Source organism: Mustela nivalis, assembly GCF_964662115.1.
Source record: "Mustela nivalis genome assembly, chromosome: 18".
Lineage (NCBI taxonomy): Eukaryota > Metazoa > Chordata > Mammalia > Carnivora > Mustelidae > Mustela > Mustela nivalis.
This window is the reverse complement of record NC_139037.1, coordinates 29,110,595-29,135,364: the sequence shown is the minus strand read 5'-3', so window position 1 is coordinate 29,135,364 and position 24,770 is coordinate 29,110,595. Positions and strand designations below refer to the sequence as shown.

The window sequence follows — 24,770 nt, the reverse complement described above, 5'->3', positions numbered from 1 at the left end:
AAATAGTTGGAAGTCTCTTTCTCGTAAAGCTGATGAGGTCCTCCTCCCCAAAGGGAACCAATATTATCATCAGCTTCTTCTTATCCTTTCCAAGATAATGTGATACCTATATAAGCAAATATGTGTTTAATTAAAAAATGGATTTTTTTATTTTAAAAGATTTTATTTATTTATTTGACAGAGAGAGATCACAAGTAGGCGGAGAGGCAAGCAGAGAGTGAGGGTTTGATTCCAGGGCCCTGAGACCAGGACCTGAGCTGAAGGCAGAGGCTTAGCCAAGTAAGCCACCCAGGCGCCCCTAAAACGTTGTTTATACAAATGGTAGCCTACTCTACTTACCATTCTGCACTTTTGTTTTAGTAAGTCTTGCTGATAACTCCTTATTGGCATGTAATTCAGACCTTGGAGGAGGCAGTGTTTTTTGTTTTTTTTTTTTTTTAGATACGACACCAAAAGTACAGACAAGTAAAAACAAGTAGGTAAATTGGACTTCACCAAATACCAGAGGGAAAAATTGTTAGCTTCAGGGATGCCTGGGTGGTGTATTGGGTTGGATGTCCAGCTCTTGGTTTTGGCCCAACTCATGACCTCAGGCTCGTGAGACTGAGCCCTAAGCCAGGCTCTACACTCAGCATGGAGTCTGCTGGAGATTGTCTCTCTCTTTCCCTTTCCCCTCACCTTATTTCTCTACAGTAAATAAGGGCTCCTGGGTGGCCCAGTCGGTTAAGCATCTGAATTTTGGTTTCAGCTCAGGGTGATCTCAGGGTGGTGAGATTAAGCTCCACCTTGGGCTCCAAGCTCAGCACTGAGTCTGCTTAAGACTCTCTCTGCCCCTCTCCACTGTTCTCTGTCTTTTTTCCTCTCAAATAAATCAGTTTTTGAAAAAAAGTAATAAATCTTAAAAAGCAAACAAATCTATTATGCTTCAAAAGGTTCCATCAAGAAAGTGAAAAGAGAACTTGGAGAATGTGAGAAAGTATTTGCCCGTCACTAATGTCACAAGATACTTGTGTCTAGAGTACATAAATAAGTCTTACAACCCAATAATTAAAAAGGTAAATAATCCAGTAGTTTTAAATGGCAAAGGATCCGAATAGTCATCTGCGAGAAAGATCCACAAATGGCCAATAAACACACAGAAAGATGTTGAACATCATTAGTCATCAGGTTAACACAAAGCAAAACCACAGGAAGTTACCACTTCACACCCACTAGAGGGGCTCTAGTGAGAATCTCAGTAACAAGTATTGGTGAAGAAGCTTCAGAAATTGGAACCCTTCTGCACTGCTGGAGGGAATATAAAAATGGTTCAGCCCCTTTGGGAAACACTGTGACCTTTCCTCAGAATTTTAGACACAGTTACCTCATGACCCAGCAATTCCGTACCTGAGAGAGATGAAAACTCGTACACAAACGTTCTCAGCAGCTTGACTCCTAGTAGGGCAGAAAATGGGATAATAATGAATGGAAAAGTGAAAGTGGTATATCCATACAATCAAATATCTGGCAGTAAAAGGGAGAGAATTACTGATACATGCTTCACCATGGATGAACCATGAACTATCAGGCTCACTGCAAGAAGCCAGTCGCAAAAGAATTATATGATTTCTTTTTTTTTTTTTTAAGATTTTATTTATTTATTTATTTGACAGAGAGAGATCACAAGTAGGCAGAGAGGCCAGCAGAGAGTGGGGAAGGGAAGCAGGCTCGCTACCGAGCAGAGAGCCCAATGTGCGGCTTGATCCCAGGACCCCAGAATCATGACCTGAGCCGAAGGCAGAGGCTTTAATCCACTGAGCCACCCAGGCGCCCCATATGATTTCATTTTTAAGAAGGGTCCTGCATAGCCAGACCTGTGGTTGCAGGAAATAGATCGGTGGTTGTCTGAAGCTGGGAAGGTTGACAGAAAAGGGGCAGCAGGGGACTGCTAAGGGATATCGTTTGTTTTAGGGAGGTGACCAAAATGTTCTAAAATTAACTGTAGCGATGGTTGCGTAACTCTGTGTCTATTCTATAAACAATGAAGTGTATGTTTTCATCATGTGAATTTTATGACAAGTGAATTATGTCTCAATAAAGTTGTTACCTGTCCTTGCCAAAAAAAGAAAAAAAAAGTCCTTATTATAGGTTCTGTGCAACAAATAGAACTCTGAACACCCAGAACAGAAAGTACCCCTCTCCTCCACACCCCCACCTTGTTTTTTTGGGGGGGGTGGCTGCAAGTATGGCTCTGCTGTAGTTTATTTAATGAGTCCCCTATCGGTGGGAAATTTAGGTTGTTTCCAGTCTTCTGTAATAAATGGCATTGTGATTAGTAACCTCTTACGTAGGTCATCCAGTACTTGGGTGAGTAAAGGTACGAGTAGAGCATGGTTTCAGATGGAACATCATTTCAAAACAGGTTGCCGGAGCGGCTCTGGGAAGAGAGTGAGTGGTGTTTCAGCTCCACTCTTTGTCTCTTCTTCATAGCTGTGCTCCCGGCACTCGATCTTCGTATTAAAATACGTATCAGTCAGGCTTCTGGATTCGGCCCCGTAACTTTGTTTTTCCCAGGCTTAGCCATGACACGTTGCATCAAATGGCGGTGACCATAGAAAGAATTTTTGTACCAGGGCATTAGCCTTCAAGGTTATTTCTAAGGGAATCTGTGTAAATTATATATGTAGAAATAGAAGTACTTTAGGGATACATTTTCCTCCCTGGGTCGAAAGGATATTTACAGCTTGCTTTTTATCATTCTAGGAAATCATGTAGTCATCTTTCAAGAACCAACAGGTGCACACCCCGTCTGCAGCCTTTTCTTTTCTGACATATATCATTCAAAGGAGGAGTTGTCTGTTCGACCTCTGTTTTGCTCCCACAGACAAAGAGAGGGATGAACTAGTTATCTGTGCCCTTGCCAATACCAAGGTACTAAGTTATGCCTTTGAACAGGCCTTGAGGGCATGAGCCCCATATTCTCCATTATTTGAAGAACCTGTTCCACCAAGGACTGCAGCTGCTTGGATTTTTGCAGAAAAGGAAAATGAGTCCTTTGCCCTGTGTTTATAACTTCAATTTTTTTCCCCCCACCGCCGTTACTGTGCCATTTTGTGGGCTGTTGAACTGATCACCTTCCTTTCCCATTGTTAGGTTCAGGGCACTTATAACAAAGTCAGTGTCTTTGACTTCTTGGTTCATTAGTTACTCATCCGAAAACTACTTATGAAGTTTTGTTTTGTTTTTTTACATTTAGGACTTGGTTCTAGATGCCGCTGTATCTGTAGGAAAAAATATGTAATAAAATGGTGTGTGGGTATGTGTATATACGTGTGTGTGTGTGTGTGTGTGTGTATTTACCTATACGTGTGTATATGGCTTTAGCCTCAGTGAACCTAAGGTCTGGTGATATAAGGCCCACATTTAAAAGAAAATCAGCAAGGAGCATGGCCCAAGTGAGGCCAAGCTGGCCACACAGAGCCCAGGGCGCAGGCCGCTAAAGCAGTTCTTAACTGGGCTGAGCTGTGGGGGCCACAGGTGAATGTATGGGGAAAGGACGAATGTGAACACCTCCCAGAAGTGTTGTACCATAACCTTGGATTTGGTTTACGATCCTGATGGCTGGTTCTGTCTCCGCAGTGCTCTGCCGGAACCTTGGATTATATCTTACAGCGCTGCCAGCTTGCTCTGCAGAATGTCCGCATCGAGGCAGACAGTGGTGATGTTTCTTTGAAATCCTTTGAGCCTGCAGTTCTGAAACAAGGAGAAGAAATCCACAACGAGGTGAGACTTTCAAGAACTAGGAAGCTGCTTGCGAGCTAACGAGTAGATCTGCCATAATTTCATACGGGTGTGAGCCTGGAAATGCCTCCGTGAGAGACAAAGAGCCGTGTAATTACTCATAAGGGCAGCAGTAGCCCGAGCTTCTGCATTTTTGTGCCAGTTCTGTAAGCCTCTTTCTCCGCAGGACAATGCAAAGTGGGCCCATAACGTGGGTGCCTGTAGGGCTTGTGTTAGAGGAGAGGAACCTGAGACAAGGGAAGCTGAATCTTTTATAATAGGTAGGAAGCATGCCTGACCTTTGCTTCAAGCAAGATAGTGTCTTTATCCTCCAAGGCTGTTCCAATCCCTGCCCTTTGTTCTGGAGGAGAAACTATATCTTCCAAAGGTGTTCACTATGCTAGGCCTTCTTGAGATGGGAGGCTGAGCTGGAGGGAATTCAGTGCCTTGCTCATAAGCCAGGCCGAAACCCAAGACTCATGAAGAGGTCTTCCCGCAAAGCCCAGTGGGAATCATGGGTGGAGCCTAAGAGCAAGTGTTGGTGTCTTGCTTGCTGTTTACGGAATAAGGGGCAGTTCTGCAGCCCTGTCAGACCGGCAGGATCCCACCATTTCCAAGCAGCAGATCCTGTCAGTCCTTGGAGATCCCTATCAGGACAGCCACTCTCCTGTTTACTCAGAGGGAAATGGGAGCTATTGAGGACTTTGGAACAGAGGAGAAACGATGTCTGCTTCCACAATATCATATAATGTCTTTAAAGAGATATTTAGGAACCTATGAACTGCTTCACACTTTGTGAAACATTGGCATAATCTCCAGAACCAAAGACAAAGGAATTCTGCCTTACTTGCTGCACTCAGGACTGACTTTCTTCCCTTCATTGTGCCTGATGAGTGTCCCGTTTTCTCTCCTCTCTGTCCTTGCTAGAGACATTGCTGATAGCTAGAAGTTCAAGAAAGATAAGCGTTTATGGGCCTGGTGACCTCCCTGAATGAGACTTGGGAGCAAAGTTATATCTTTCTCCATATGTATAGTAAAGAAATCCTGATCTTAAAATGTAAGTCTTTTCCTGCTCTACAAACCTGGTGATGTTAGGATTCAGGCTCGCAGAATGGGGGTTCTCTCTAACACTCACGTGGGCTCTTCTGGCCCCTGTGCTTCTGGTCTTCTGTGACTGACTGTTTTGTTAACATCAACCGGTGGGGGCGGTCTGTAACAATCACCTTGTTTATCTACCAGCAGAATATTGTCATCTGAACCCATTAGCCTCAGAAAGTGACTGGCTACTTTTGATATTGTATACATTAGCGAAGTGGGATAGAGATAGATCAGAAACCTTAGCCCCTTGAGACTGGTCTGGGGTTGAAGGGAAAGAGAGATTTTGGATCTAAATAGCGTGCGTGCTCATCCTATCCAATCCCCCTGATCTTTGATTTTTCAAGGCCATCAAGAATGAATTCCATATGTCAAGGCATATCGTTAAGATACTAGTCTTTGGCCATACACCCTGGCCTGGGATGGAGCACTGGCATGCCGACTTTCCACCATGTCCCGTGGCTAAAGCAATAGCACACTTTCCGTAATAGTTCCCTCGGGTTCTTTATTGTTTGCTTTCTTCTTTCTTAAAAGCCATGTGCCTTCGATGCACCACTTACAGGACGAAGCCCTTGGTTTTATGTGCTGCTGGCTTTCAGGCTATCTGGTATAGACGTGGCTTGTATTTCCTTAGATGGTTTCTAACCAAGCAATTTGGGAATTTGGAGGAGTAGAACTGAATACCTTCAGTTATTTTTTTCCTCATTTAAGATGCTTAGCAAAGATTCTTTTGTCCAGTTGGAAGCAGGATCTTCCTGCATGTTTTTAAATATTCTGTTTTCCTTCTTAAAAATAATTCGGTCTGGTCAGGCCTGCGTCTTTTTAAAGTCACTTTGAAAGGGCCTTTGAAGTGTGGCTCTTTGTACACTGGACAGTAGCATCTCTCCCTGGTCTTGCGTCTTTCTCAATGAGATAACTTATGAGACTGACGCGCTGCCTACTGCGCTGAGGAGGCACCTTCAATGAGATAACTTATGATGACAGTGAGACACGAACCCCAGTGGACCTGTTCACCCCTCTCATGAGGGAACTGCGTGAGCTGAGCTGGGGCCACACGAAAAGCCCACCCTAACGTGGCAGAAGAAAAGGAGGTGACAGTTGCTTCCGTGTAAGAGAATGGAGATGATTTACCATATGTGGTGATGTAGGAACTCAGAAATATGATTCTGAACTTTACTGCTGAATGCCCAAGGTTTTGGGTAGGCAGGTTTCTTCCCCTTCAGACTCTTCTTAATCATCTTTTAGGAGAAAAAAAGGTTTCTTTTCTTTTCTTTTCTTTTCTTTTCTTTTCTTTTCTTTTCTTTTCTTTTCTTTTCTTTTCTTTAATATTTTATTTAATTATTTGACAGAGAGACAGATCACAAGTTGGCAGAGAGGCAGGCAGAGAGAGAGAGAGGGAGAGACGGAAGCAGGCTCCCTGCTGAGCAGAGAGCCTGATGTGGGGCTCGATCCCAGGACCCTGAGATCATGACCTGAGCCGAAGGCAGAGGCTTAACCCACTGAGCCACGTAGGTGCCCAGAAAAATGTTTCTTGACTGATCTTTTAGACTGTTCCAGGTACAGCTTAGTTACGAGGGTTTTAAGAAATGGTTTTCCGAGTTGGTTATGAAGCTGACACTGTGGACCTATGTTCATATTTCTCTGATGATTCAGACAGCCCTTCAGGAACCTGCAAGGCCTCCAGACTGTTGATAGGCTTTGGGTAAATACCTGGGGACATTGATTACCTTTGTGTTGCATTGGCCCAAAAGATTGAATTGCAGTGAATTTCCTTTAACAGCGTGTCCAAAATCTGGGAGTTTGGTTCATGAGCATCATGAACTCCGAGAGAATCTCGAGAGGGTTCCTGTGTGTTGTCTCCCCGAGGCTCGCATCTTTGGGGGTCTGCATCCCCTGTGGCATGTCCTTGGCCTCAAGTCAGCCACAGCCCTCCTGATGGCTGTCTTTTATTTCTGATCTGATAGTTATGAGCTTCCCGGGGGCGCCGGACCCTGGAGAAGGGATAGAGACCCTACTCCTGTCATGCTTAGAACTTTATCTTTTCCTTTCTGAGCCCCACAGTTTAGGGAAAAAAAATAACTTCTTTGGCTTGGTTGTTATTATTATTATTATTAATTATTATTTTGTAACTCAAACTCCAAATCAAGGGGCTGGAAATCTTTTTTGCTTCCTTATTACTTTTACGAAAGCAGCCAACAGCTTCTCTTGGCAGTGGGGGACGTGGTTGAGGGTGATATTTGCTTCAAATCCTGCTGTGTTTTTTGCCCACGACACTGAGACAAAAAAGTCAGGTTCTAGAGTTAAATAAAATGCATGCCAGTGGATATACTGCCCAGAAAGATTGTCATCTCCTGGGCAGTACTTCATCTCATGAATAAACCTCTGCTGGGAGCAAGTCCTCAGTGTTGAACTTTGCCGACTGGCCTCGGTGGGAGGGGGTAGGCAAGAATTGACATGGATGTTAAAACTTTTCCTGCTAAGAAAATCTTATCAGATTGTGAGATCCTTGGGGACAAGTTCTAGGCCTCATGGCCTCGCTCAGTTTGCTTTCCTAGCATCTAGCCAGTGCCGGCATATAGTAGGCTGTTCACTATTAGCTCACTGATCCTCACCCCAAAACTCTTTGTGGTTGCTACGTAATGATCCTTACTTACAGGCGATGACCCCTCCCCTCCTTGGTAACGGAGCCCTTATTCTTCCTCATGGCACCGTCTGCTTCAAACAACAGCTGGGCATCTGAGGAGGAAGACGAAGTCAAGATTTATTAAAATGGACAGGTCTTTCTTTCCTTTCTTGGCTGATAGCAGACTCTCTAGGTATGCCCTCTCCTGCCTTCTGAGTTTTAATTTACCAAAATCTAGACTTGGGTATACGCTGATAGGTTGAATGTAACTAGTTACGTAGGATAATCGATTTTCTTTCCTGGGACCCCACGGTAGCCTAGCCTTACATGTTTTGTCCCTATCAAAATAAATAACCAGCCCCAAAATAGGAAGACCTTTTAAAATCTTTTCACCTCTCTCTGATATAGGGTATGATGACATGCTCATGGGCTGTTCCTGTAGCATGAACACACTTCATGCAAAGTCTCTTAAAAATAACTCGTCTCTTAATAATGTTGTCAAACCTGTATCTTCAGAGAAGTTGAACTACACTTGTATTCGCTTTCCCTTCAAAGCACTCAAGTTTACTTCTGTTAACAGCTGTCTCTTAATACCACAGATAAGGTTCAGCAACTATTGTCTTAATATTGTCTACATTCCTTTTTTTTTTTTTTTTTGTTTAAACAGCTTTAACTGAAATCAGTTCTACATATCAAACAAACATTGAGTTAATGTAAACTGAAACCCTTTCATATGACTGGGTGTTCTCGGGTTAGTTATTTGAGTCATTTTCACCATTGTTAAATCTTCACAAGTTGCTTTTGTTTGCCTCATGAAAGTTCAATATGGATAAACACAAAAATTCTTTGTGGTAACAGGTAAAGATTATAATAGTTTGTCTATATAGGGAACATGATTACCTTAGCAAAGCCAGACAACCCAACATTAAGCTGTGAAAGCTCTCCACTTCTTTAGACGGCAGAGGTAAAAAGAGTTTGGGGGGAATAAATAGAGTTGCAGTTTGACAGTAAAATTTGATTTTTTTCCAGTTGAAGATGAGCTTTTGAAGATATGGAAAGTGGATAGAAAATAGTTTCTTACCCTTCCAGAACTTTACTCAGCCTCTCATCTACATGCATAGCGATTATTTCAGTTGCAACAGAGAAAACTCTTAAGCCTGACTTGGCTTAAGTAGAAAAAGGCTTCAGGAACAGCTTGATCAAGAGCCAGGTGACATCACCAGTCCCTGTTTTTTTTTTCTTTTTATTTTGTAGTTACTTCCTACTTTGTTGTCTCCATTTTCCCCTGTTTGGTGGTGAAATGGTTGTAGAATTCTCTTCCTGAATCTTCTCAGTCTTCAGATTTACTGTGATTGAACATATGGTGATTACCCCCAGACCTGATTCTGTGACTAGAGAAATGTGGTGGGCTGATTGGCTGACACTGGGGTGGCACACTCCACCCTTGGTATTGGGGCCGGAGCTCTCCCCAGACCACATGGACTGGGACTGGGGAAGGGGGTCAGTTACCAAATGAAGAGTGGGGTTTTGCTAGAATAGAAGGAGGAATGCTAAGGCAGCAAGTAATAATCATAATAATAACCACAGTAGGTTCATAGGAAGGAAAAGCAATTATTAATGTCTTTGTTGTTCTTTCTACCTGTTGTCATGTGCCCTGAGTTGAAAAGTACCAGTTTGAATGGCTGTAGTTTTAATATACACCCCCACAATTAACTCTCTATTATTTCATTATAAGAGCTGGAATTCTCACCAGCTCCTCCATGGTAAATTCTTTATTGATTTTAAATCTAAGAAACTTGAAATTGATACCTTTTAATATGTGTCTGTGTTTTGCTCTAAAATACTAGTCTTTAATAAAGATGGTTAATAAAAAACGATCTTGATTATGTCTTCCCAGTCATACACAGTACAGGCTGCTGTATATTTTAGGATCTCAGTATTTGTGTTTTGTTTTGCTTTTTTTGGTAAAATTCATTTTAATTATTTTTTTTTCAGAGTTTGTTGATGAACATGTAGTCTCCTCACGTCTGACTAATAAATGCGATGGAATACCCCTCCCCAAACCCCAGCAGTGTTGTCTTGCTAAGAGGACCTCAGTTTTGAGACTCTTTTCTTGGCTTTGCAGTAATGCTCTGGAGACTCCAGGTTTTACTGGAAGCTGTCTAGGCTGAGCTTTTCTCACCTTTTCTCACCCTGTGGCAATTAAGTGACCAGAGGAGAATCGAGTGATGACATTATTGTCCTTGATTGTCTCTCACGAGGGCATTATAACAACAGCCTTCTCCTTATGGTCCCCAGGTCGAGTTCGAGTGGCTGAGACAGTATTGGTTTCAAGGAAATCGATACAGAAAATGCACTGATTGGTGGTGTCAACCTATGGCTCAACTGGAAGAACTGTGGAAGAAGATGGAAGGTGTGGTAAGTACATGAGGTCCGGGGCCATATTTTCTGGGATGTTCTACTGTGTAACTCTTTAGCTACCTATTTTGCATAGGCAAATACATAGTTCATTATTCTAAACTACTGAGTCGGGTAACTCTTGGTAAGGAACAGGCCCAGTTTTGTCCGTATAAGGTCATTTTAGTTCCAACATACAAGGCGCCATGTTGGAACATGTGCTAGGAAGTGCCATGGAGGGAAGAACACTGCAGATAGAAGATCTAAAATTCATTTGCATTTTCAGACTCACCAGGCACCGTTCTAAGGGTTTTCCTGTACTAACTTCTGAAATTCATATAACAGCCCTACAAAGTGTAGAAACCCTTATGAGTCTTAATTTATAGATGTGAAAACTGAGACATTGAGGTATTAAGTGCCTCGCCCAAGGTCACAGAGTAAAGTGACTGAGTAAGATGGAGACCCAAGCAGTCTGGTTCTGTGGCTTGTGCTCTTAACCGCTACATTCATTTAACAAGGAGAGAGACATGAATGTAGCCAGGTGTTATATTAGCTAAAATGAAAGCCTGTAATGGAGATTAAAAGAAAAAAAAATCACAGACCAGAGGAGGGAGTATTAAATTCAGAGCACTGGACCTGGACTGTTGTGAAACAGCAGATGTAGCTTTTTGGGGACTTTGGATGGGAAGGAGTAGGGTCAGATAGGACATTGGGAGAGGAACATTGGGCTCCAGGAAGTACACTAAATAAGATTGCACGTGAGGAAGGACAGACAGCCCACCCAGAGCAAGGAGTCAGGGGATGTAGTTGGAAATGTAGCCAGAAGGCGGGCTGAGGCCACTTGCAAGTTTTGAATTAAGTCTTAATTTAAATAATAGTAATAATAGCTGACTCTTATGTGATACTTATGAAGTACCAGGCACTGTTCCGAATGTTTTATGTATAACTTATTTAACTTTTATGACAACCCCATAAAGTAAGTCTGATGGTTCTCTATTTCATAAACCGGGAGACTGAACCCCAAAAGGTTTACATAATTTCCTCAAGATCATACAGCCCTGGAAGTGAGGGAACTGGGATTTGAACTCAGGAAGGCTGGTTCGAGGGTCATGCCCTCCACTACGTCACCATCCTGCCTCCAAGCCATTGACTTTGGAACATAGTAGAGAAGTGATAAAAACCTGCCAAACTTGAGACATGGTACCCTGTACAGACTGGGAAGTGTGCTGGGAACAGTGAGCTGGTGTGCAGAAATGCGTAGCTGGTGCTCACCTCTATTTTAGAATAATGAAAATATCAAGTCACAGCCCAGAAGGAGTCTTCGTTTGAAAGTCTAGGTCAGAATCCGAAGTCTTTGCTTTCCAGACCTCTCCTCAGATCTTTAAATCATGCCTTTTCACGGATACATGTCTGAGGAAGGAATGTTATCATCCTCCTTTTCTTGTACTAACAGTATCACAAAAATGGATTTCTCCAAAGACCAGAGTCCCAGTAGAGAACTGAGCATTGTAAAACCGAGTTGGAGGTAATGAAAAGTCCATGCCTTAATCTCTTTAGTTAGTTCTGTTCCTAAAATTCGCCTGTGTGGAGTATGCTTCATTTTTATGGGATGTATATATGAAGGCGGCTTCAGTTTCAGGGAATTTTTTACTATGCTATTCTGGTTTTGTCTATTCACATAAGAGTTAGAAGGACCTCTTTATTTGCCAGACATGGATTCTAAGAAAGACATCAGGTTGACTTTGGGATTGTAATTTGACAGTTCCACAGTTTAGAAAATTCAAATTGGCAAATAAATAAGAAAGGAACTCATTGATTTTTGTAAAAACAAATAAACAAACAAAAAAACAAGTGAAAAGAAACTTTGTGTCGCTTTTGCTCAAGGTTTTGTTTTTTTTTCCTTCTTCTAAAGCGTAGTCTTCGGTATTGTGAACTTCCTGATTCTATTTGTTATGAATTCATTTAAAAGCTTTAGTTATAATTTCTTTTTTTTAAATCAGGCCAGGGCACATTAGTTAGGTGGAATATTTCCTGGTTCCTTCATGATGCTTGTGTAAAAAATACCAAGAAGAAGAGCAGACTTGGGAACACTCCAGAGCAAGTTTCCTTGCCGTTGGAGTGGCATTACTGAATGTTCTGAGCGAAATCAATGGCCCCAGTGTCTCTCCTCAGCCAGCCTCAGGGTGATCGTTATCAGCGGAGTGAAGGTTTGGGCCAAGATAAAAGGGATGATACTTCTAAATTAAATTTAAGCATGGCTTCAAGCCTCTCTGAATGACTTTTAACAAATTCATAATAATTTATTTCTGCTATTGGAAGAGACAGAAGATAATAATCACTGGGAAAGTCTATGGTTCTGTGGCTCTGTTAGTGTGCGGCCATCTGGTATCTGTGTGCTGGGGGGAGGGTGTGTTGGGGGAGCTGGCACCCGCCGCCTTGATTTCCTCCTGCGTACCAGCCCACCTCGCATGTTTGCAGTTGCAAGCAGTAGGGGGCAATGTTGAGCCACCAGTGGGAGGCCTCAAGATGCTGGCCTTTCAGGAAAATGCATATAAATGTGCCATTAACTGTCAAGAATTATCCCTGTTGCTTCAAGTTAGCTGTAATCTCCAAGATTCCATAACACAGGAAATCAGTTGTGGGTTAACAAATTCAACAGCAATTTAACATAAAAAGTGCAGTGTTTGGTGCACATTTGGATTCTATAGAATTAGACTAATCTGAACAGCATTTCTGAACGTACTCGCTTTGCTTCCGGTGAATATATTACTCAAAATTATTATCCTTTTAGACAAATGATTCTTCTTTATCTCTGTGCTTCCCCCCACCCTAAATTGTAAAACCATGTGCGAGTTGTGGAAAGACTTCTCTAATTAACGCATTTTGTGTTTTGCACCGTATGGTTGATCACTTGTTGGTGAAAACAAAACAAAACAAAACAAATCTCGGGCGATATGTACATTACTTTTCACCTTTTGCTTTTGAGTACAGCAACCTTTGACTGGCCCTGGTATCAGGGAAGAGACTGGTGGTATGATTTCTGTCCATCTCGGTGTTTATTTTTTTTTTTCCACTTTGCGGTTGGAAGGTGTAGTCTCAGGTTGGATACAGAAGAATGGAAAATGAGCTTTGAAATCACATTTCTTCCCTTAATGGTAATTGCTTCTTCACATGTCATAACCAGTTACATATTTCAGAAAGTTCAGTCCACTGCTTCTAAAACTCCTCTAGCCATTACTTCCCATTCTCTGTTCCAGCAAGCACTGTCCTTATCACACTGTTTTTTTCTCTACACTTCTCTCCCCTCCCCATCCTGCCCACCCCAGGACAGTTTTACTCCCCGCTTGCTCTTGTGATGTAAATGTTAAACCTTATATTTGAATGACATTCTGATAAAATATCACATTTTCCCTGAATATTACCTCATGAATTTGTGAGCCACGAAGCCCAAAGCTGCACAGCCCTTTCACATAACCCAAGAATGTAGCCTTGCCTTTTCCTCTCATTTCAGGATGGTGGTATAACCCTGGAACGCTATTCAGATATTTGTATTTTATTTTAGTTTCTTAAACCAACCCACCACCTCACAGCCAAGATGGGTGTATTATGAGGCGACTCTTCAGGATAAGAGAGAGTTACCATTTGAAAGACACTGTACAAGCTTTGCTTTCTGGGTAAAGAGAAGTATGAAAAGCCGAAGTCTCCTGTGAGGTGAGGAAGTCTTGCTGTAGCCAGAGATTCAACGGATAGGCCATTTGTCTCTCAGGGTCTGGTATCGCACTTTGCAAAACTGACATTTATTTTACCTATAAAAATGTTTTAACACCATCAAATTCACAATGATACGGAAAAGAATACTGCATGTGATAGCCTCTAAATTGATGACATTTATTCATTTCCCTTTGACCTTAAAAAACAAAAGGTCAATTTAGTATAATCCGGTGGAAATATTCTAAAATAGTTTCCAGAGTAAACATTTTCAGCAGCACGGATGATTGATATACTGGAGAGAAATTTCTTCATGCCCCTCGCTTTTTTTTTTTAAGTGCCTGTTTCTTTTAGAAGAGAAGAGTAGAATCCTGGTCATTTTGAATGTTTTGAATTGCATTTCCTGTCCTAACAGTTCTTCATGCTGGGGTAACAGTGCATCTATGTGGCCCTTGGCCTTCCTAACCTTTATTGACTTTAGTGGGAAGGAGCCAAGACTGGATCATTTTAATGTATCCGTTTTGAAACAACATTAAAACACAACATACAATTACGTTAGGTAAGCTCTAGGTTGCATTGAATTCTATCCATTTACTTTACAGTTTGGCACAGGAGAGCAGAGAGACCTGGAAAAACGAGTAGGTGTTTTATTTCATTCTGTGACCAGTTTCTCATTGTTAAAAGTTTTAAGAGAGAAATGTACTTAGGAATGTCAAGGTTGTCCTTTACAAGTTGGTCCTAATAGTTTAATTTCGAGATGCGTTCCTGCATTTTCCCTTGTCATTTTGGCCTGTGTAAATCATCTGGGAGAGCTCATGCCAGGGGCCTGCCCACTGCTGTCTGCTGGAACCTCTCCTCCGGCAGGTGACCCAGTCCGAGGCAAGGATGGAGGCCGGGATAGGGCGGAGGGGCGGTTTGTTTGTTTTCGAAGAGATTACCGAAGCTCTCATCTCAATGCTTTAGATTAAATTCTTTGTAACTGAATAGAGGAACAAGGCTGCTTTTTCATACACTGAAATATATACTCAGTATCTCCGCATTGGCTATTCTTTTACAGTTCAGTTAGTTAAGTTCATTTTAAGCTTTCTTACAGGATTAAAGCTTTGGGGGGGGGGTATGAGGAAGAAAAGGATATAAATATTAATTTTCTGCTTAAGTTAATTGTGAAGTCACCAACTTATATTTACATACGTGTGTATAAATATGTGTGTGTATATAAATGTCCCCTTTAGTGTTCACGTATGATACTGAATTGTATTTGCAAACATGTAATCCCCTCTTCCATTTTTCAGTATTAGCATCACTGATACAGGAGCAGAATATATTATAGTAATTTAGGATTTGTTGTGAGATGTCTGGTGGTTAAGTTCCCTTCTTCTTTTGATGGCTACAGTGCTGAGTGGCTCAGGCTAAGCACAGATTGGAGGCAGGTAAACAGTTACAAACACCCAATAATTCATATTATGTACACAGACGCTGAGTTTGGGGACCTCTATATTAGCTTTGGAAATTTGCGGGGGTGGAGGAAAAAAGTCACTTTTCAGCTACAGTGGCTGAAAATCCTTGGCTCACGTTTTTGTTATCTTAAACGTGTTCACTGAAGGTTAGTGCTTTCCACTCTTCTCCCTCCTCAGCCCCCCACCGCCGTTCCCCATAGCCGCATTGTTCTAGTAAGAGTAAAATATCTGAGGGGAAATTATACATGTAATTTAGCAATGAATTTCTAACAAGTTTTGATTCCTTCTTTGATTGCCTTCTGGATTCCTCTCAGAGTTTTCCAGGTTTTTTTTCCCTTAGTCGTTGCAGACTTAGTAATGAATTTAAAAAAAAAAAAAAAAAGAAAGAAAAGAAAGCATTGTGTATCCTGTCTTTTTGGGAAAAAAAAAACTTACAATTCCAAGAGAATTCGGGCTTAAGCTTGAGAAACAGAATGTGCATCGAAAGCACAAAGGACTATGTTTATGATTCTCTTTGAAGTGTTTTTGCAACTGGATAAGGAAAATTTTAGAAACCGTCTGATAGTGTTCAGGGTAAATACTTAAACCCCTTTAGAGAATTTCACACACAGATACTGTGCAGCAGAAAAAAGGGATACTTATGTTTCTTAAAGCTGCTACAGCCTACAGCTTTGTACTTAAAGACAGAGGTGTTGAATAGAATTCTACTGAGGATACATCCAGTGACAATATCTCCAGGAACATCAGAGCAAACCAGTGGGTAGGACTTTCCGTTTTTAACCCTTGCGTGAGCTGTAGGAAAGTTGAGGTTTATTGGTACCAAGTACTAGAATGTGCCTGTTACATCCCAGGAATGTTAAGAGAGATCGTTCAGGTGCCTCTGCTCCGCACACACGAGGAACAAGGCTAAAGCAGCAAAAAACAGCGAGGCAGAGTGATGGGAGCTGGGAAGTGCCAAGGACAAACCTTGCCATCTCTCTTAACTCTTAACCTCAAAAAAACAGCCACATTTCTCTTTCATCCTTGATTCCTTAGGCTTTAGGTACATTTTGCTAGCCTTTGTTAGATACATACACACACACCACATGCACACACACACACACAGGGGCACACGTGTGCATTTCACACATGTTCTATTTTTCTTTTCAAAGAGACAGATTTGGTTGTTTTAAATAATTTTAACCATACCAGATTTCAGATTGATGCAGAGGTGTGAAGATTCTGCTACTCTCCCCCAGGGGTGCTCTTATAGCCTCGGCTGCTGGCATTTCTTTTAGATTTCTTTGACTAGCCGACCATCATAGCATTTCAGATGTGCATCAGAACCTCGGGTGCCAGATTGGGGTGTCAGTAATTTCCATTTTTTTTTTTCCTGGAAAAGTTACAGCCTTAAACAATTATATACCTTATTTCCTCTAGTACTTAGGGTGGCTGAGGTAGGGAGTGGGGTAGTAAATTCAACTTCAGTCTGTCATTTATCTTATGAGAAAGACCTTTGAGTTATTCTAGAAGAGTCTCCATCTAGAAGAATGAAGTTATATTAAAAAAAAATCAGGGGCGCCTGGGTGGCTCAGTGGGTTAAAGCCTCTGCCTTCAGCTCAGGTCATGATGCCAGGGTCCTGGGATCAAGCCCCACATGGGGGTCTCTGCTCCGTGGAGAGCCTGCTTCCTCCTCTCTCTCTCTGCCTACTTGTGATCTCTCTCTGTCAAATAAATAAATGAAATGTTTAAAAAAAAATCGGCAAGCCTACAGTTTTGAAAGGAAATCAAGATTTCCAAAGGATATGTGCCAGTTGTTGGGAATGTTATCAAGATTATAGGATCTTTTTGGGGTGGGGGGTGGGAGTTTGGGGGAACCAGGTGATGGATATTAGAGAGGGCACAGATTGCATGGGAGCACTGGGTGTGGTGCAAAACCAATAAATACTGTTACGCTGAAAAAAATAAATTAATTAAAAAAAAAGATTATAGGATCCTTTTCCCCCAAGTTGGTTAATGAATGGTCCCTAAGACTGTTACCTTCTGAAGAAAATTGTTACAGTGATCAAATGAAAAGGACATAACGTAAAATACTGTACACACACAAGACATCAGCATCACTGATTTTATTTTTTTTAAGGATCTTATTTATTTATTAGAGCATGAGCTGGGGGAGGGGCAGAGGGAGAGGGAGAAACAGACTCCCCACTGAGCATGGAGCTCAACATGGGGTTCGATCCCAGGATCCTAAGATCATGACCTGAGCCGAAGGCAGATGTTTAACTGACTGAGCCATCCAGGAGCCCCACCACTAGTGATTTTTTTTTTTTTTTAAGATTTTTATTTATTTATTTGACAGACGGAGATCACAAGTAGGCAGAGCAGCAGGCAGAGAGAGGAGGAAGCAGGCTCCCTGCTAAGCAGAGAGCCCGATGCGGGGCTCGATCCCAGGACCCTGGGATCATGACCTGAGCCGAAGGCAGAGGCTTAACCCACTGAGCCACCCAGGCGCCCCCACCACTAGTGATTTTAAAAGGAATGTAGACAGTCCTCTGTTAGGAGCCCTTACTTAGAGGTCATTTGACTGAATCCCCCTTAGTGACATCATCCCTCCCCATTTTTCATTTCCCTTCCTCCAGAACTGGGATCAGTCCTGGAGCTAGAGGGACTCAGTAAATTGGAGCCCAGTGCTACTCTGGTAATGTTTCTGCCCCACTGTGGGCTAAATATTTTGGGACGCTGGGCTGGGAATCTTTCCATATTTTGCAAAAATGTCTCTATGGAGAAATGTGCTCCCAGGGCCAAAATCTGACTTACCAGAGAGCGCTGGGAACACATTAAGTTGGCTCTTCCGTGCATTAAGGGTAACATAACCATGATCCTGCTCCCTTTTCATTGACATCTGCAGAAGAATGATCTTTTTTTAAACTAAGGGAAACTTGATATGTTGCCTTTTCAGTATTCCTGAAAGTATCTCTGTGATCATTTGTAGATGATGTTTTTAACACCATCTTTTCCCCTAACATGTAAATTATGATTGACTTTTTTTGTATTTCCTCTGCATGACCTCAGCCCATCTGGAACCACCTGTGACGATCTCATTTGTAAATTTTTCCTTGATGTGTCTAAAAATCTCAGATAACCTCCAACTTGTTTTTGATTGATTGACAAAATTAGCCTTTAAATAAGTCTGGAGTTTTATGGCAGTACTCAAAATTAATTTCTACTGTTTCAGACATATCTGCTTTGGTTATGAAAACGTGGAACAGGTGGTAAATTGATAATATAATATATATATCCCTTTACTTAAATATTATTAATTTAAATGAGCAATAATGAAATACCCAGAATAATGCATCAGATCTTTAACAGATGTTGGGGGATCAAGAGGGCTTGTATTTTATTTAATGTCATAAACTTTTCATGTAGTTAACAGTGAATTTTTTAACGGATGGAAGTGGTGGGATATTCCAATGCCTGTAATAAATTAATATTACCTATTAATATCATCTGGGTACTGGGGTCTGACGTCTTGGAGACCTGAATAGTGGTTGGGCAAGGTAAGCCATGTTTAGCTATTTAGTCATAATATCTCAAATTTAACATATCTCAAACCAAACTCTTGATTCCCATCATCTCCGAGTTTTTCTCCCAGGATCACAGAGTTCAGTAATCTGCGCTGTCCAGTTACTCAGCCTATAATCTTGGAGTTCTCTTGATTTATCCCTTGTTTTATCAGTGAATCCTGTTAACTCTGTTTTCAAAATATTCATGGTCTAGCCACCCTTCACCCCCCCCCCACCCCCCCACCCCCGTGTTATCACCTTGGTAAGAACCACCATCATTTGTCTAAATAGCCTCCCTCCTCCTCCCACCCTGTGTCCATCCCTATGAGAGTGTTCCTTTATTTTTTAAAAGATTTTATTCATTTGTCAGAGAGAGAGCGAGCGAGCATGGGCACAAGCACAGGGAGCGGTGGGAGAAGGAGAAGCAGGCTCCCCGTGGAGCTGGGAACCTGATGCGGGACTCCATCCCAGGACCCTGGGATCCTGACCTGAGTGGAAGGCTGATGCTTAACTGACTGAGCCACCCAGGCGTCCCCAGAGAGTCTTCTTTTAAAAAAATACAAGTCTGGGGCGCCTAGGTGGCTCAGTCAGTTAAGCATCTGCCTTCCACTCAGGTCAGGATCTCAGGGTCCTGGGATCAAGCCCCACATCAGGCACTCTGCTCAGCAGGAAGCCTGCTTCCCCCTCTCTCTCTGCCTGCCTCTCTGCCTACTTGTGATCTCTCTCTCTCTCTGCAAATAAATAAATACAATATTGGGGAAAAAATACAAGTCTGGTATTTCATGCCCCAGCCCAAACTTGTCATCATCCCACTTCCTTGCCACGAGCCTAGAGCACTACAGTGTCTGTCCATCCCCCCCACCCCTGAACATTATTTCTCCTCCCTCCCAGTCCCCCACTCACCCTTCTACTGTCTTTAGAACACTTTCAGCTTCCTCCTGCATCATAGACTTGGCATTTGTCGTCACCTCCTTCTAGAATATTCTTCCCTCTGTTAATTTGCATGACTCCTTGCATCACTTCATGAGGTCCCACTGCTCATGTCAGTCCTTGGAGAGAGTTTCTTATGACAGCGAGTGCCTTGCCCTGTTCTACTTTGCTTCCTGTTGCTCTCCGCTGTCCGCCACGTTCACTGTCTGCCTCTACTGAATATAGTCCCGGTGAGTGCCGGACTTTGTCTCATTCCCTGTCATTTCCCAGCTTCTCCAACAGTGTCTGGAATGTAGTAGATCCTTGATGCGTCCTTGTTGAAGAAACGAATTGAGGTGAGGTCAGCATCCTGGACCCACCCTCGTTAGGGCAGCATGGCCTTTAATCAATTCTTTTTAACTCTCCATTTCCCAAAAATGTCAGGTCCTGCTTAACAGTAGTACTGTAGGGTTAGTTTTATTTTTTAAACAAATATAACCCACCCAACAGTTTCCCCAAACTCCTTTAACATTTAAAAAATAATAATATCGAGAGAGCACAGAGGATGCCTGAGAAGGTCCTGTTTTATACCTCTGGCGTTTACACTGAGAAGATGGAACAGTCACTGGCAAGCAACTTATGCAAATAGGGAAAAACAATTTTTTTAAATGTGAGCCGGAAGCAGCTTATTAGCAGCAGTGCTGCTGAAACTTAGAACCGTGGTGTTCTGTCTCATCTGTTGGCATTCTTCAGATTTTAGATTCTCCTGTTCTTGGAAAACTTCATAGAGTAAAATTGTCAAAAAATTAATGAGTTCCCCAACAAAGCTTGGTTGAACTTTTTATTCCTAATTTCCGGAAGTTATATAGGGAAAGCAGTGTAGACTGGACAGGTTTTGGGCACAGAACGAGGGGGAAATCTCTGAGGAGTAAACTGACTTCCGCTAGACAAGCTGAAAACTGATTAAAATATTTATCATCCTTTGGGTATGCAATAGCTTTTGATGATGGAAGGCATATTAATATTCATCTTTGCTGCTTGTCTACACTTCAGACAGATCCCAGGAAAGGATGTTCAGATGACCAGTTTTCTTTCCTCACCAGGAGTCCTTGAGCCCCAGTACAGCTTGGAACCAAGAAATGCCTTGTGATGTGATTGAGCTTTTCCTCTGGGGGATGGGGCTGAGGGAATACAAACCAGGAGAGACCTCTGGGCTGGAAAGCTTTAAAGGATTACTGCTTTCTCACAGGAAGTCTTTTGCTAGAACAAAGGGAAAAGTTTGGTTGTAATTTTATGAGCCGCAGAACTGCTCTTGCTGAGTCCATGAGGCGCCCTGGCTCCTTGAGTGAAATGGGGGGAACGAGACCTTACAAAGGTTTTGGTGTACAGACCACAGGGGGCTGAAGATTCCCCCACTCCTTTCCCCTACATTTGTTAAGGAAGAAGGAGAGAAACGGTAATGTTCGCTACTGACCCCAAGGTCTTCTGACTGGTTGTTCTGGAATGTTCCATCTCTCTTTTTTGTCTTGAGACAGAGCAAATATACATGGTGTCCTTATATATAAGGAACACAAGGTGGCCTGCTGGGGTTCTCAGGATCTGTCTCTAAAATGTTTTGTTTGTTTGTTTGTTTTTCTGTTTTCCTTTGGTGGGAAAAGGATTCTGGCTTAATTAGTTTAGTTAGCTAGGCAGGGTTGTTTTCTGTCTAGATTAGAATAGCCTTGATTACATTTTGCTGGGGAGGGCACCAAATACAAGCTCTAAAAGAAACTGACCTCTTTATTGAGTGGTCTGCAAAACCTGGAAATTGAATAGAATAGTCTCATAAAAAAGACTATTGTGTTAAGACACTTCGTTTCTGTCTTCTAAATCTGAAACATTAACATCTACCCCTTTCACATTTTTTTTTCACATTTTTTTATAATTACACACTGAGATCTTTTTATGGAATATACCCAAAAAAAAAATTGGGACCGTAATGATATTTGCAACCTATTTTAATAGAGTGACATCAGAAAAGAAATATACATTCTTCATTCTAGTCATTTCCTCATTCATCTGCTCTACTTTGTGCAGATAAGTGTGAAGTTCTGCAAAAAGCCAGGACTTCTGTCTCCCAGGTTGATAAGGCACAAGGCAGTAAGTAATTCAGAGGAAGAAAAATCAAAGGGGAGAGTGGATTCTGACATAGGCCTTTGGGAATACAACGGATTTTGATAGATGGAGATGGGTGGAGGATATTCAGAGATGCTAGAAACCTAGACATCGAGACATCGTAGTGGAAAAACACAAAATCTGCTCGCAAATTTGATTAGACTGGATGGAGTGTGGTTTGTGTGAGTCCAGTAGTGAGAGATAAGATTAGGAAGATTAGCAAGGACCCTTTTCTAATGCATTTCTTTGTAAGGTACAGTGCTTTTACCCTTTAATGACTGCTGGGCTCTCAGAGTCATGGAAAGCCAAGCGCTAATCGTGCACAAGTAAAAAGAAAATGAAATCTTTCTTACTATCTTGCATTGGCAAAGGGGAGACAAGTCAAAATTCTGTTAATCGCCCTAATTTGAAGACAGATCTGCATCCTCAATACGGCAAATAAGCAACACTGTCCATTTGCAGAAGGAGAACTGCAAATGACTTGATATATTTTCCTACCAAGGTCTTTTTTTTTTTCCCCCTCACAAACTGAATACCAACCTAATAATTTTGGATTTTGGTCAGAGGCAGGTCTTTCCATGTGTGAACCATTTCCGATTCTCTTTCTTGTTTAGGTCTCTTTTTTTCTCTCTCTCTCTCTTTTTTGATATGGGAATTGAGGTCCGAATTAAGTGATGTCTCCCATGCTTCTTGGAGAGGGGACAGTTCTGAGGACTATGTACTTGCATAAAGTATTTTGAAATTACAGCCAAAGTGTCATTCATGACTTGTTTGATTTGGTTCGGGATAGCGGGTGTGGTAGCCTATCATTTCCGCTGCTGAAATGGAGGGGTTTCTTTCCCGCACATACCTCCCCATTCTTTGGCGAATGGCTCCACGTTCGTGCTTGGCCACCCCATGCTGCCCCGTGTTTGCCGTCCCATTTTGCCTTGTCTGTCACACGCTTGGAAGACTGAGTCACTGTTCACAGTGTAAATAGTGGCAGTTCACTCTGGGCTCTCTCCCAACTTGATGGATCGATTTCTGCCCAATACGCCTTCTTTTTCCTCCACGGGATGTTAAAATTTCCCAGTGACTTTTTGTTTTTATTTTATTTTATTTTTATTTAGCTTTACTACTTTTTAAGGCACGAGGCATTAATTCTTGAGTGATAACTCTGTGACTTGGTTCTTCAGACACTGTGCTTCTGCAGGATTGTCTTAACTTTGATTCTGCTCAGGAAGCCAAGGTCTGAAGCGAATTTAGAGGCCACCATCTCTCCTTACGTATTGGTGAGATAAAGAAGCCATATGATGGGGCTACCGTTTCATTTGACTAGAGAGCCATCTGAGAGTCGCACCCAAGTGGGAGGCTTCCCTAGAGAACCGAATGGGCTTTGTGCTTTTTTAAAATTTATTTGAGAGAGAGAGAGGGAGAGAGAGGAGAAGGTCAGAGGGTGAAGCAGACTCTTCATGGAGCTGGGAGCCCGATGCGGGACTCCATCCCAGAACTGTGGGATCGTGACCTGAACTGAGGCAGTTGCTTAACCAACTGAACCACCCAGGCGGCCCTGGCTTCAGGCTTTTTAGAATGCTGTTATCTCCTTGGGGCGCCTGGGTGGCTCAGTCCTTAAGCGTCTGCCTTTGGCTCACACCCTGATCCCAGGGTCCTGGGATCAAGCCTCGCATCTGGCACCCGCCCTGCTCAGCGGGGAGTCTATTTCCCCTCTCGCTCTGCCTGCTGCTCCCCCTACTGGTGCTTCCTTTCTCTGTCAAATAAATAAATAAAGTCTTAAAAAAAAATGCTATCTCCTTGCTATCTCTTGGAGTCTCTTTCTTCCTTGGCCTCATGCTTTCTGTACCAACTCTACTGGCGGTGCTCACGCCACGAGGCTTGGACATGCTTTGGAAGCCCAGCTGCTGTGGAATCTTCCAGTGTCAGCATGAGAAAGGAGCCGAGAGCCGAGCATCTCTTTCTCTTCCTTTTGGAAAAGGAAGGGCTCAGAACGTACAGAGGCCCGTCTGGGGGCAACGGAGCCAAATGCTAGCGGACTCAGCACCCAGATTTCCCAACTCCCAATTGAGCGCTTGCTGCCATTCCCGAGCCTCCCAGGGGCCATGCCTTCTCTTCTCTAGATTTCTACTAACTTTCAGCTGGATGCAAGTAGCAAAATAGGATGACAGCAATGTTGCCCCGGACCCTTCTCTCTGTCCTGTGTTTGGGCCCGGCAGATCAAAATTCAGCTCTTTCATATCGAGGTAGGTGTACTGTTTTCACCTGTCCAGCATCTGTCTTCCTTCTCTGACTGCATCTGGGTACTGCATCAAGGACCTGCTCTCTTCAGCAGCTCCAGGTAGAGGGGCGTCAACTTCGTCTGGCTGCCTCAGCTCATGGTGAGCTGGTTCAGACCTGTTTGCTGACACCTGCACCTGGGGCTGAATTCAGCAAGCACAAAAAGCCTGTGAAGAGTGCACAAGCCAGTCTTTTTCTCCTGTTCATTCCCTCTGCCGCCCTTTTCCCTTCCCTGGGGCCCAGCACCCTTCACTATGTTTTCTGTACCTTTCCAGAAACGTTCTATGTATGTACAAACCTTTATGTGTTGTTTCTCAAATGAATAACGCTTTGTCTCTGAGATCTTTCCATAGTTGTATGTTCTTTCAAATGCCTGCCTGGTTTTTCATTGTGTGGCTTCATAATTCAACCAGTCCCCTCCTGTCTTCCGCTTTCACAAATAATGTTGAAATGAATACTGTAACATGTAGGATTTTCCCATAGACCATCTACGGTAGTATCTGAGAGCGGAATTGCTGGGCAGAGGATATGTGTATTTTTAGTTTGGAGAGGGACAGTCAAATTGCTTTCCTTAAAGTTTGGAGCAGTGTTTGTGCGCGCGCGCGTGTGTGTGTGTGTTTATGTATATGTATATACATGTAGGGTTTATGTGGCATAGAGCTTGTTTTTCCCACATCCTCACTGGTGCAGTATATTAACAGACTTTTTGCAACTGTGACTGGTGAAGACTGGTGTCTCACAGTTTTTCATTAGCATTTCTCTCCTTCCTGCTTTGCAGCCGAGGAGACTGAGGCTCAGAGAGAGGAGGTGACTCGGCCAAGGTCACAGAAGCAGTGACCGACCGAGCTGGAG

The 24,770-nt window shown here is 42.6% G+C and overlaps 1 protein-coding gene across 6 annotated transcripts in view; it reads left to right on the top strand.

The window, feature by feature from the left end:
• FTO (FTO alpha-ketoglutarate dependent dioxygenase) overlaps positions 1 to 24,770 on the top strand; it is a 374,055-nt gene that overhangs the window by 162,520 nt on the left and 186,765 nt on the right. For all 6 annotated transcript variants that reach the window (XM_082712132.1, XM_082712136.1, XM_082712134.1 and 3 more), the window contains 2 exons: positions 3,619 to 3,762; positions 9,776 to 9,895. In XM_082712132.1, the coding sequence (XP_082568258.1) occupies positions 3,619 to 3,762; positions 9,776 to 9,895 (264 nt within the window). The remainder of the gene's footprint in view (positions 1 to 3,618; positions 3,763 to 9,775; positions 9,896 to 24,770) is intronic.